This window comes from Anas platyrhynchos, chromosome Z (assembly GCF_047663525.1).
Source record: "Anas platyrhynchos isolate ZD024472 breed Pekin duck chromosome Z, IASCAAS_PekinDuck_T2T, whole genome shotgun sequence".
Taxonomy (NCBI): domain Eukaryota; kingdom Metazoa; phylum Chordata; class Aves; order Anseriformes; family Anatidae; genus Anas; species Anas platyrhynchos.
In genome coordinates, this window is record NC_092621.1 from 36,885,806 (window position 1) to 36,899,543 (window position 13,738).

Genomic DNA, 13,738 nt, shown 5'->3' on the forward strand with positions numbered 1-13,738 from the left:
TAATACACAGGAAGGAACATATAGACACTGAATGCCTGAAAATTCCAGCTTGATATAGGAACAGCAGTGTATGTGAAACAAGTTGCCAGAAATTTCTTTCACTTACATCACTTACACCACTTACATGGGGTGAGTGTCTGTGAATTAACAAGACACTGGGATTCAGTGAATCTGAGGGTGAGGTTAACTCCACCTAAAGGGAATTAAATACAATAAAGCACAGAAATATTTTAATACTTATTTTGTAGTGCTAGTGGAAGCAAACATGCACTTGCACTACTTAAAATATCCCAAATGGCTGATATTCTATGCACAGCTTGGGTTTGCAATTTTAGTATCACAAAGTGGATTGCATTTATCTTATCCCACAGCAAATACCTCCACATCAGCATGTAGAATACCTTTCTAGCAATATATTCACATGCCCAGATGGTGACTCCTAATTCTGTGAAATTTCAGTTCAAAAATTCTCATGCGATTTCTCCTATTCCTGGTTAGACAGACTTTTCTGGAGCCAGATAAAGGTATTTGCTCTTCAGAGTAATAAATTCATATTAAAACACAACTCGAACCTAGGGAAAAGAGATTCACCGAGGCCTTTACTGTTTCAAGTTCTGTGTAGAGTCCAAAGGATGACACAGTTCCCTGTCCTTTCTTCTCAAAGACAGCAAAGCCGTTTTGACCCTGCTGCTGACTCACTGGAGGTCCATGGGGAAAAATCAGCATGGCCTGCACCTCCAGACAGAACCGGCTCAGACAAATCACTCCGTGCTTCCTGCTGGCACATTGTGGGTTGCATTTTGAGAGTTCATGCATCTCTGCATGATGTGTGTGTTTTCACCTAGGGTCCTCCTGCAGGTGTATAGTGACTTTCACTGTGTGACTGAGGAAGTGATGGAATATGCTGAGTTATGTGACATGCATTCAGGGAAACTGTGGTCAGGAGAAGAAAGTCACTGTAGAAGGAAAACACCAACCACAGACCTTCACAGGTGTGTGTTAGGGCTGAGGTTTGCTCTCTGCAATGGAAACCCGGAGGAACCCAGAACTTTGTTTAGGCACCTGCACTTTGCTAGCAGGTGTAGTCAGCATTAAATAGTCTATCAGTTCTCTCTATCATTGTCCTTACTCCACAATATTCAGAACTGAAACAGCCCAGAGCCCAGATGATGCTTTGGTTTCAAGGAAGGCCAGCAGGGATTTTGGCTGGGGAGGAGAACAGCTGCTATAACACTAAGGTATGTGTATATTTGGAACAAGGACACACAGACGTGTACTATCCTGCTTACTGTATTTGCCTTAGCTTCACTTTGCTCTCTCCTGAGTTAGAGGTTTTATTATTATCTCTGTCAGTAGGGATGATTGCCTGAAAGTGTCCTCAAACACACCTGCTGCAGGACACTTTGGTGTCAATGTAATTCCAAGAAAATGAGCAGCCATGCTGGTACCAGTTATTAATCCAGATAAGCCAGCTTGCGTATACTGAGGACATGACCTGCTTGTGCTACAATCCACCTACCTGCCTTGGCACTTCCTAAGACTAGTGCCTCTCTGTGAGATCAACATATCAGCCTCTTCCTGCTGTAGTTTGTGGTAGAGATGGTGGGTAGATTTTTGTTCGTTTTTGTTTGCCCCTTCTTAGAATCTTCTGCTTACAAGGTGTGTATCCTGGGCTCTGTGACTGCAGCAGCCAAACTAGAGCAAATGCCAGAGCACCATTACACCAATGCATTTTTTCTGTTTCTCTTCTATAAGTCAGGAGTGGTACTGTTCACCAGAGCAGGTAAAACAGTGAGTGAATGTAAGTAGTGTCACCTTTCTATTGGTATCCAGACTTTGGCACAAACCCACTGTGAAATGAATGAGCACACCAAGAGAGCAACACTTGTGCCAGTTTTCCTACCATGTTTTCCTACCATGATGGCTGGTGGTGTTTACAGACCTTACCTCTGTACTTAGAGCCATGAAGAGGTACCAAAGACAGCTAACAGTATCATCATTTATGCTGCTAGCTGGGGCAAACTGGCCTTGCTCTGGAGGACAGCAGTGCCTGCAATGCACCTGAAGGAGTATTGTGTTGGCATCAATCCCTTACTTTGCTCTTTCCTGTAAGCAAAACTGCACTTCTCCCAGACATCTGATAGATTACAAAAGCACAGGTGTCCTGAGATGCTAATTAAGCTGAGAAAGTCTGAAACTTCCAGTTTAAAATAAAACAAAACTTCAAGCTCAGAATCTGAATTACACTAAGAGTTTTTCATGCCCATTTGGCCAGGGCTGTGGGTTTAATTTTCTAGGTGAGGGCACTTCCCACTGCTTGAGCCTTAAAATAGGCAAACAAGACCTAAGCCCTTCATGCTCTGAGCATTGCCTGCCTTCATCTGTGGGACTCCCCCATGCAACAGCATTTATATCATGCTGGGCAGTGTGGGGAGCTGAGATGACAGTGGAGTGGAGGGGCCTAGGGCAGTACAAATGGGGCTGAGGACAGAGCAGGTTTGGCTTCATTGTGTTTGTTCCTGCCATGGCTATAAAATATAATGGAAAAATGTATTTATTGACCCTTCTGACAGAGCCCCAAATGATGAAACATACAACATATTAGCCTAAAAATGAGCCAATATTTCCAATACCAAAACTAATTCCTCTGAGGAGTCCTGCGTGTTGTAAGGTCCTTAAGTCAAGTTCTTTAGAGTTAGCTTTGGCTAGCATTGTCTGCTAGCTACAAAGGATCATGCTAGAACCCCTAAGTAAAGAAAATGCAGATACCAAATTAGAGAGATTTGGTCATTGCCATGGGGGGCAAGTTCCTACCAGCAGCATGGCATGGTAGCAAGTCGGAGCAAGTAGGCCATAAATGATGACAAGAGTTGATCTAGATGTTCAAAGACAGTTAGAAAATTCTGGGATTAGTTTTCCTTTTCCTTCAACCTAGTTAAAAAAAAATAATAATAATAGGAAATAAGCATGTAGGGTCAGTGTTTTTGCTGTCATCAAATTGAAAACCAAACTGCATGTTACAATACAATTAAACCAGGCTGCAGGGAGACAGGACAGAATGCAGTCTATGAAGTGGGATTTTTGAAATAAATTATAACTGGTAATCTTCTTATCAGTTTTCTTCATATTTAGCCTCCTGCACCCTGCTCTATTCTTGCAACACAGAGTGAAACTGAAAGTCCAGTGAGGTGGCCTGGCAACACAGTGTACAGGGAGAAAACCTCACACCCACCTCCCCTGCCTCAGACCACAGACCAGACCCCCTCCTAGGCCCTGACCTAGTTCCTCTGCAGGTACCCATCCATTGCAGAGGAACAAGCATGCCTGATTTCATGTGTTTATTGTAGCGGCTTGGGGGGAGCTGTAAGGGGGAGCTGTTACTGATCATTGCCTGTGGACAAGTGAACCATGGCTGCAGGTACCCTGAAGACCCAAAGCTCTGGGGATGCCTCTGGCTCACCAAGACACCAAAATTGAGGTTTGTTGCTTAAGCGCCTGACTTGGTGCTGTTCAAATGGGAACTTCTCTGCCTGCAACCCTTGTGTTTAGCGTTCAAGAAGTTTGGTTTGAGTTTGAGGCCTCAGAGGAAAAAATGTAAATTTATGGCCCGATCACGGGCATCTCATCATCTGGCTCCAAAAAAAACCCTTGCCCACAACAAAGGAATATTATACAAACTGTGATAAGGAAATTTGTATAAAAGGGAGATGACAGAATGATTAAAACATCTCTTTAGGGCAATAATCTACAGCCTCTATTCTCTACAAGAGTTTGGCACAACATTTATTTCTGAGAGAGGTGTTGACAGGAAGGGAATTCCCTGTTTTAAAGAGAAGCTCTGAAGTCTTTCCAGAGTGGAGATCAAGCAGTTAGTTTTACAACATACATCACTTTTCTCTTTGTCAAAGAAAAGTCCTTCTAAATGAAAAAGCAATTGTGAACGAACAGAGTTTTTTGTTGTTTTGTTTTGTTTTCAGACATGACAGACAAAGCAGTGAAGTACTTGCTTGCAGAAGAGGAAACACAAAGCAAGGACATTCTCCGTCCTTCCCCTGGGAGGGACTGAGGAGGTGAATTAAAATATTTTTCTCCCTCCCCTGCTCCCACCAGCCCTATGTCATCAAGGCCTGCTGTGGTAATGAAGGATTTCAAACCCTTTGTCTCCTTCCAGAAGCGGCTACAGCTGAAGCAGCATCAAACGTTAACAAGCAGCGGGGTGCAGCAGCAAAGGCACACAGCCCTGTGGTGGCCAGTGCACATGTACACACATCAGTGCACACACCTTTGGGCACCTGTTTGGGCACACTTCTTTGTGCAGATAAAACCTAGCATGGCTTTTCCCTTAAACTCTGCCCCTCCAAGCTAAATTTCAAAACATCTCACACATGCCTCTGTGACTTGCAGCATACTGCAGCTTAGATTTCTGTAGGATGTGTTTGACCTTGTTTGTTTTTGTTTGTTTGGTTGTTTTTTTCTTCCCAGTTGGCAGGCATAAATGTCTCTAGATAACCACCATTCTCAACTCAGTCTTTTAGTAAACCTCTTGTGTTTTTACAATAAAAAATCTTCAGTCTTTGATGGAAGATGAATTAAATACCTCTGTCATGAGCTTCACACCTTTAAGGGTTGCACAGTGCTTTATTAAAAATATCTTGATTCACTGTGTCAAAAGATTTTCTGGGCTACTACAAGAGAGAAAGCAATAATGCCTATTTGATCAAATATAGTTGCTGAGTGCAACTCTGTATTACTTGTGACATCTTCATTGTTGGAAATGTGGATTATGGGAAATGTTTAATGTTACTGATTTTCTCATTAAGAAGGTTCTTTTGTTTAAAAGCATCATTCATCCAGACACAGACTCAAAAATAGGCAAATATCCTAGCTTGCAAGGGTGTCAGACTGAAAAGTAAACAACAAGGTGTTGAAATGAAGAATTGCTTTCAAAACAATCTGCAAGCAAATGTACCAGTACAGAAATGTAGGGAAACTTAGCCCAAAGGGGGCAATATACTCCAGGGAAGATATCTGGTGGATTCACATCAGGTCATAGACTAGATTTTAAGCTCACTGTAACACAGATAGTCTCTTCACTATGTGTACACACACAAGAGAGGACACTGACATGGAAAGAGTAGTGATTGTTGCTTTAACGCTAATGATTAAGAGTAGCCATGTAGACCCTTGTTCACCTCAGAGCATGCAGTTAAAGACTATTTTCAGAGCCATAGCAAGCCCACAACAATTAAGACAAAATACTGAACAAAATAAGACTGTCAAGTCTTTTTTATTATTGTTTATTATTATTGTTTATTGTTGATGTTGTTATCCACACTTAGACAACTTAATTACTTAGAGTGACTTATATGAAGAACTCTGTATCAGTATTATAAGGTTCATACATTTATGTGAAAAAGTGTACACAACACAGTGAAACATTCTGTAGATAGAGAGAAGTAGGACCTTTGATAGAAGGGATTATTTCCGAGAGCCTATGTACAAATAAATATAACCTCCATACTATGTACAAACTTATACGCACAGAGAATACACCAATTTAGAGATAAGAGAGTTTCATATAGTGAGTGATGATCCATAAGCATAAACACATGAGAAAAACTGGAATTTTCTGGGGGTCACTTGGACCAGCTTCCACAGTAATAGATTTATTTATTTATTTATTTATTTATTTTAAGTTTGAAATGAATAAGATGGGGGACTTCACATTTTTCTCTCAATAAGTTGAAAATGAGAGATGGAAGAGTATGAAAACTACAAAGTGAAACAATCAAGCTAAGAAAACTTCATTACAAAAATAGCATCTGATTGTCAGTTATAACATGCTTCTATTACTTTCACAAGACAATACAGAGGCTTGATCTTGCCACCTTTATGACAGAAATAATTTTCACTCACATGAGTCAATTCCCCAGAGTCAGAACTGCAAAATTAGGACTGTGTAACAGAGATCTTGGTAATGGAAATGAACACAAAACCAAGCAAAATCCCTTTGCCATTACTTGATTTTTACAGGGGATTAAAAGAAGTGCCTGATTAGTATCATATAGCCTGACCCTAAAATACTTAATTTCTTTGTAAAAAAGATGTGACAGAAATTATACAACTTTTGTAAACTCACTAATATACAAGGGATTTCCTTTACAGTGATCTCAGTGGGAGAAAGTATTAGAGTGACAGGAAGATTTAATTCTGTCATTGGGCCTGACTCTGTGACCACTGTATTCCCTCTTCTGGGGTGAACAAGGATGGCAGGACTGAGCTCCTGCTGCAAAGGCAGTGTGCAGCGTTTTGTACAGTCTCACAGGGAATCTCAAGAGTATAAGCAAACTCCCTCTGATTTACTCACAGCTTCACTAAGGCAAAACCAGATCCTGCTTTACTGTACATTGTTTGATAGTATTTTACATCATACCTTAAACAGAGATGTGAAATGGATGCTTCACCTTAAAATTAATTATCCCCTTATTTAGAAACCCAAAGCTAGTCTTCTGGGTTTTTATGGCTTCTTTTTGCATTAAGACAACTATGTGACATAAAATAAAAGTAAAAAAAGTAGTAAAGTGCAAGATCTTTAAAAACGCATACAAATTTCATAGTTTAGATTGATTTTGCATTTGATGAGGGGTGAATTCACAATAAGTCTACATGAATGTAAAGTTCATTTGCCATTTTCAACTCACATCATTTCTTACTCAGTCTTGTCCTGGGCTGCTAATGGCTCATTTGGGACCGATGTGGCCAGCTGTGCATTTGGTCTACCCAAGTTGTTACATGGCTTCTAGGCTGGGGCTGACTTAGATCTGGCTGGCTGGGAGCACAGCTCAGCGCCACGCTCAGGTGGTTACATGGCTTCTGGAGAAGAGATGGCTTATGTCCAGCCATGCTGGAGTTCGAGCAAGGAGGGCGTGCAAGCTGCCTGCACCCACCCAGGCAGACAAGTCCTGAGATGCCATACACTGTCAATTAGCAACACACAGCAGGTCCACATGATTTGTCTAGACTACAGGGCTGTGATTCATATATGACTTCGGTATCTGATGGTGCAAGAAATTGTATAACTTCAGTCTGGAAGTTACACTCCCCAGTCCCAAAGGAAATGACTGGTATCTCAGCAATGGTAACTGACAGCAACATAAGTTGCTACCATAACTGATAGCAACAGCTCCAAGAAGGAACATTTGTAACATCAGCCAGGCGCCCTGTTGGAGAGCTGCAGCAGGACTCTGCACCATTCAGTGCAAACTATCCCATTTGCTAATCTGGCAATCACCTTCTGCAGATATGTCTTCACCTACAAGTTCTCACATTAAACTTCTCAGGAACAGCCGGAAAACAAGACTCGCCTGCTCAGAGGAGCTAACCATGCCTCTTTCTCAGTTAGCTGTGTCATTGTTATTTACAAGAGGTAAAATGGTTTCAAAGAATACAAGTGAATGCAATTTTTCTCCTTGAACATAGCTCCTAGGACAATTCTGCATGTTACATGGGAGCATTTATTTTTTATCCTAGGATAAAAATCTGTATCTTGTCCAAGTAAATGGCAGAAAGCTTCTGGATGTCAGTGGGCCAGTTGTTGGAGAAGGGATTATTTCTTTGTTATAAATTAAATAAATCTATTTGATCCAGACTCATATTTGATTTAGAACCCAAGATGGGACACAAGATGCTACCTTAAGGAATTACTGCTGAAAGGAGAAGCATTAAAAAAATGTTTTTCCCTATTTCTCTAATTATGTAATGAAATAAAAGACAACCAGAGAAATAATCCCTTAAAAAACGCCCAAACATTAAAAATATTTCTAAGCATCTATTTCTTATAGTATAGATTAACCACATGTTTAATCTACCTACCTCTTTATGGACCTTCATATCCACACACAACAGTACCATGAGTGACAGTTACCATAAACTACTTCAGAGTAGCATATATGGAAAATACATAGCAAGTTCATTGCCAGTACAAACATCAAATGACATTTAGATAAGTTTCTTTGTCTCCCACTGTGCTTTATGGTTCATGAGGATTATGCAGACATCAACATCTATTGAATAAATAAGCATAGGCATATCGGCACAGAAAGCCTGTCTGCACTACACAAAAACACTAACTCTCAGTAGAATAGATAATTTTAAAATGCCCAGAAATTTGCTGAAAAATTTTCCCATGTCTACATGTAGTTCTTGAAGAAACCATCTTCATATTACACTTCTATAGCATCTACCCTACAAGATTCCACCATGGTGGCTTATGCAAGAGGAAGTGGGCTTTTGTTTGGTCTGCTTTGCTGTGGTTGTGTGTAAAACAGTAAATTCTTGCAGGACTTCAATGGTGTTTTGCAGGTGAAGCCCATTTTCTTCTTTAATTCCAATGAAGACAGTGCCAAAAATGTTTACAACAGGTTATAATCTGATCCATAATCATACTAGAATGTTACTGGAAATCCATTCCAAAACCCATATCCAACACTGGCTCTGTTCAGGTGTGGTGCTATGGAGAGGTGTCTACTTAAACTGAAGTCTTATCCTGTACTCTTACCTTACTACAGGTGTTGCCAACATGGGGTTGGCCAGAAAATATTAAGCAATAACAGGATTTTTACTGTAACACCAATTTCTATTTTATATGTATATGCTTCATGAGTATTATGCAGACATCAACTGAATAAATAGGAGTAGGCATACAGGTGCATGAGAAGACTTCTATGCTGATTAGTGCACAGCAGAACTCAGGCAGATTGCAGGACCAGTTTTCTAATGAAGTCATTCAAAACTTTGCCTGACTAAAACAGAAATTTAATTTTGATTTCCAGATGTACAGTTCTGAGAAATGTTGACAGATCCAACAGTGAAACAGCTATGAACAATGGGAAACACCTTTTACTGGAAAAACAGTCAGTGAATTCGAAGGGAGAATACTGAAGTGATACTACTGTTAAAGCATAGCAATTCAACCATTGCTAAATTCGCTATCAGTGTGAAATAAGAGTGTCCCAGCAAGTGGTGTGCCTTCTGGTGGTGCTGAGCTGGGACAGACCATGAGCATCCAGTCACTGGTTTGCAGCAGCTGCCAGCTGTCCTTCCAGCTTTCCAGCTGATGACTTTCAAATTCCTCCTGCATGGGATAAGAGGTTTACCTTCTCTCATTCCTCTCTTTCCTCTATCAGCACAGCTATTGTCTTTTAACCAAAGAACACACACTTTTGCAAGGATCCTGAAACAGCTTACTCCAGCAGTTATGCAAACGACTGTCTTCCTTGTGCAGCATAACCAGCTTTCACAAACAGCCTCCTCCAGATGCATTACAGACCTTAAATCTCCCCCATTACCTCTGGAGCTGAGCTACCACCAATAGCAGAGTTATTCAGCCCTTTGAATAATGATCTGCCCAGCAGAGGCGAGGCAGTGGGAAACGTGAGCTGTCTAATTCCTCAGGGGTAGAAAATTACTTCTAATACCTTCCAGGATGAATACATTGATGGGAGCAAGCAGACACAGCCAACATCCTCCGGGAAAGAAATGAATCAGATATTTTAAGATAGTGTATGAATGCCATTACGGGATACCAGCCTTAGCCCTGTGCACAAAAGTCTTTCTTCAAGCTGTTCATGCCACCTTTGGACTGAAATACTCACAATGTGTAAGGCTTTCAGTCACCTACTCCTTACTCCCTACCTGCCCTCAGTAGTCTCTGCTGTTGCTGCCCATGCCTTACTGTACACACCAGTGTGCTCTTACAACTCCCTAGGTCATGTAGGGCTTTTTTCTTTTCATTACAGGAATTACAATGCAGTGTTTATGAAGCCAGAAGAAAAAAAGCAGGAATAATGCACTGAACAGAGATCAGGCTCTTGTCCTTCCTTGGTTTCTCAATTTGAAAGGTAGACCAGTGAGTTTGAGCATCTTTGATTATTGTAAGTGACACAGACTTACTGCAACCCTGCACATGGTCTTTTAGATCACACTGCCTTCTTCTGCTCACCTGCAAAAGAATCACTTGGGTCATGCTGACGGCCTGTTCTGAGCACTGTCATCAGCAACAGAAAGCATTTGGTGAATCTTCTGAGATTACACTGTAGAGTCAGCTCTGTATTTTGGGACACCTGCTTCATTTGAGCTCACAATGTGGGTCACAGATTATCCTTCGCAGGATTGCTGTTCTTTTCAGCAGAGGGCACTGTATGTATGTACATCTTACCTTTGAGTGCACCCATAGAAACAAATGTTAAGAGACTGGAAGCACTATAGTTAATACAAGTAAGGATTCTGGAGCAATGAAGGATCTTAAATACATCACTGACAATTTTGTGCTCCCAATGAGAGAAATGTGTGAAGGAGCAAGGGCTATTTTAATTGTATGGTTAAGATCAAATACTCGTTCTGAATGTAATTCTTTACATAGGACTTAATACTTTAGGATAAGACATGAGCAGAAGACATTGTAACTCCTAGTTTTCTTGCTTTTTACTCAGTAGTATCTTGCATTTTAAATAATATCTCACAACCTTAATATTTCAATATTTTTTAATATGTATTTCTTATGTTTTTCTCTACTGTTGTTTTCTGTCAAGTCCTAGTAGCTGGCTACTGTTATATATACAAACACAGATAATAGGAATACAGTAAACCACAAAGGGGATGAGTGAAAAGCAAACAGCATGGAACACAGGCAGGAAAGCACGGTGACAGCATCAGAAAAACAGACAAGACAAAATGTGCTGAGCCTTCTGTTGCACAGCTGTGAGCATTGCATTGCCATTGTGAGCACAATACAAATACAGAACAATGCTGAAACAGGTCATAGATATATGCTGAAATTTCATGAACTCTAACTGCAAAGAAAGACTTGAAGAAACAAACACCAATTATCTGAAATAATTTCTTAACACCTGTTCCAGTTCTCCCATTTTTTAAAATCATACACACTACAGGAAATATGAGCATTGCCTTTCCTTCACTCTTTCTTTCTCTCTCTCTCTTTTGTTCTCAGTTTGTACCTCCTCATCCTCTCAGGATTTCAGTAAGATATTGCATTATCACTCTTTCCTAGACTTCTTTAGACATTCACTCTTCCAGCAATAATGAAAAATTTTCATGTAGGTTTCCTGCAGCTCCACTATGTTTAAGCTGTTAGTTTCTTCTACCTAGTCTCAAGATTTATATAAGCGATAAAAACTGCCTCAGCTTTGTATACCAGCTGGATATTTTTTCCAATAATGTCTATATGTAGCTGTGAAGGTCCTTACACTTCAAGTAATGGACAAAGATAGCTTGTAAAATATATATCCACTTCAGCATTTAGGCTGCCACTTGACAACTACCTCTATTGTCTGTATGAAATACTATGCATAAGCAAATAAGCCTTTTTCTTCTGGCATCAAAAGGCAAACTTATAATGGTAACAGCATCTGAAAGCCATTGGTACTGTTGTTAGTATTGCTGCATTAGAAAAAAATGTTGTGTTCACATAGTAGTTGTATCATCTCTTTGCATGCTGCATTGGTATTAAAGTAAAGAGCAAATCCCCAGACAGGCTTTGCCTGTGAATAGAGTGAAAATCTGCATCAGTCACGAAATGGCCATCCAACATTGTCCCTTCAGTGCTAGAGCTGGAATTTCAGCAGTCTGAAGCATTTTGCAAGATGTAGTAAATCATCAGTAACATCCTGCCAATGGCCTTTATAGCACTGTGATGCAGAGGATCATACACTGGTAACTCCCTAGCTCTGCTGAAATCACATCATGTAAGTCCACCCAAATGAAGAGACGTGTAAGATCTTCCTTGTCTGTGACTCATGCACTCAGTGATTGCTTTCCATTCAGCAGCATCAGCAGATCATCAGATAAATCCCATGTCGAGGTGTGTGTGGGAGGGTGGTCCCTCCCCAAGTCAATATTAGCATTCCCCTTTAGAAGATTATAGCTTCAAGAAATGAATACTCTGTGTGTCTGTGTATACTACTACAGAGAAAAAGTAGTCTGTGGATATGTACCGTAGGCATAGAAGAAAGAATAGCTTTCACTGTCTCAGTGCGTGTGCAGCATCCCCAGTACTGAGGGGCGAGGTTGTTCTGCAGCAAACAAAGAAAACGTTGGCGCAGCTGGCCTCAGCCCTTCGTACGCATCCGCACTGTCCAGCAGCAATCAGTCTTCACTCCGAGTTCCTCTCTTTGTATCTTTTTCTTTCTCTTTTATGGCCGAGGAATAGGAGATTTACAAATCTTTAAATTGTTTTTGTTTGCTTGCTTTGTTTTTGTTTTGTTTTTGTTGTTTCATTTCGATATATAGATATATTTTGAATAAATAAACTTTTTTTTTTTTTTTCCCTTAGGAAACAGCACTTTCCACTAGATGGAGACAGGGCACTGGATCACTTTGTCCTCCAGGAGGACGCTGACAATCAGGAATACAAAATAAAGCCCAAACATGAGAAAGCCCAGAATTTTATTCATCCTCCACTTGCACAAAGCGATGGAGAGGATGACAAAGAGCAGCATGATGAAGAGGAGGACAATTGCACAGAACAGACCATTGCTGCTGACTGTCACTGGGGCAAAGCTGTTAATCATAGCATACAGGAGCCATGGAAGAGGTAGGCTGTTGAAAAAAAAGGAAGAAAAAAAAAAAGAAAGAAAAAAAAAAAAAGAGAGAAATTGGAAATACATCAGAGATCCAGAAAGGAACACTAGAAAATATCTGGAGGCACTTCAAAATGCAACCAGAAGCTTCCTGTATAAAATGAAGCAAGAAAATCTTCTACTATGTGCATAAACCTAATTTATCAATGTGCTTGTGGTACTAGGAGAAAACACATGGTATTTAGGGTCCCAGTTTATCTTCCACCAGTTACATTGGTGGAACGTATCCCCCCCTTAGCTGACAGAAATCACCGGTCATCCTGTCCTGTCAGTGAGCAGGGAGGATCCTCTCATTTGTTTCTGCATTGCACACCGTATGCAGACAAACCTTCTTCCAACCCTCCCCCAAGAGCCTGCCAGGCAGGAGGGGGGGGGTCACCTAATGACATGCCCTTCCCCATCCATCCCATCCATTCCCATGTCCATCCCCATGATGAACCAAGGCACTGCCCCCAACATTCGGTCCTTAAAAGTCTTGATCCCCATTTACTTTATAAACCTGTGTTAAAATGTGAACTTCAGCTGAACCTTAGATTAATTTCTATTTCTGTATTTGCTTGCTGTCATTACTTTTCTCATCTCTGATGCTACAGAATGAGGCAACATCCCTCAGGAAGATGTCAAGCTGAAATAAATATTTAAGCTACCGATTGGCGCTTAGCAGGCTTAGGATACATGAAGAGAGCTGTCAGAAGCTCACAACATTCAAGCTTTGAATAAGCAGCTCAAGAAAGAATAATTCACTATAGCCTCAGTACTAACTAAACCAAACTACAGTGAAACAGTGCCATTTCTGTTGTAAATATGCTAAGCCCAGCAGTCTGTGTTACAGGACAACAGCATTTCCATTGGCAGGAAGACTAAAAAAACGTGTTAGAAAAATTAAATACTGCAAAAGAAAAAAGTTTTGTAATGAACCTTACATGCTCGAGGTTGAAACACTTTATAATGAATAATGCTTTCATATGTTTTGTGGGTTTTATATTACGTATTATGGATTTTATTTCAAACACTTCTGGGTTAATAGAAAGCTTCCGGGTTAATAGAAAAAAATGTGGCCCAGTTTTTCTGCAGAGTCTGAA

At 40.5% G+C, this 13,738-nt stretch overlaps 1 protein-coding gene across 6 annotated transcripts in view; it reads right to left on the reverse strand.

Annotated features, from left to right (window-relative positions):
- The window catches only part of SLC24A2 (solute carrier family 24 member 2), a 162,307-nt gene that overhangs the window by 34,971 nt on the left and 113,598 nt on the right, over positions 1-13,738 (reverse strand). For 4 of the 6 annotated variants that reach the window (XM_038170481.2, XM_038170476.2, XM_072030917.1 and 1 more), the window contains one exon: positions 12,219-12,615. The exons of 1 other annotated variant lie outside the window; for it this stretch is intronic. In XM_038170481.2, the coding sequence (XP_038026409.1) occupies positions 12,366-12,615 (250 nt within the window). In that variant the 3' untranslated portion in view covers positions 12,219-12,365. Of the gene's footprint in view, positions 1-8,776; positions 9,134-12,218; positions 12,616-13,738 lie in introns of those variants that run through there. One more of the 6 variants, XM_038170478.2, reaches the window with a different exon arrangement.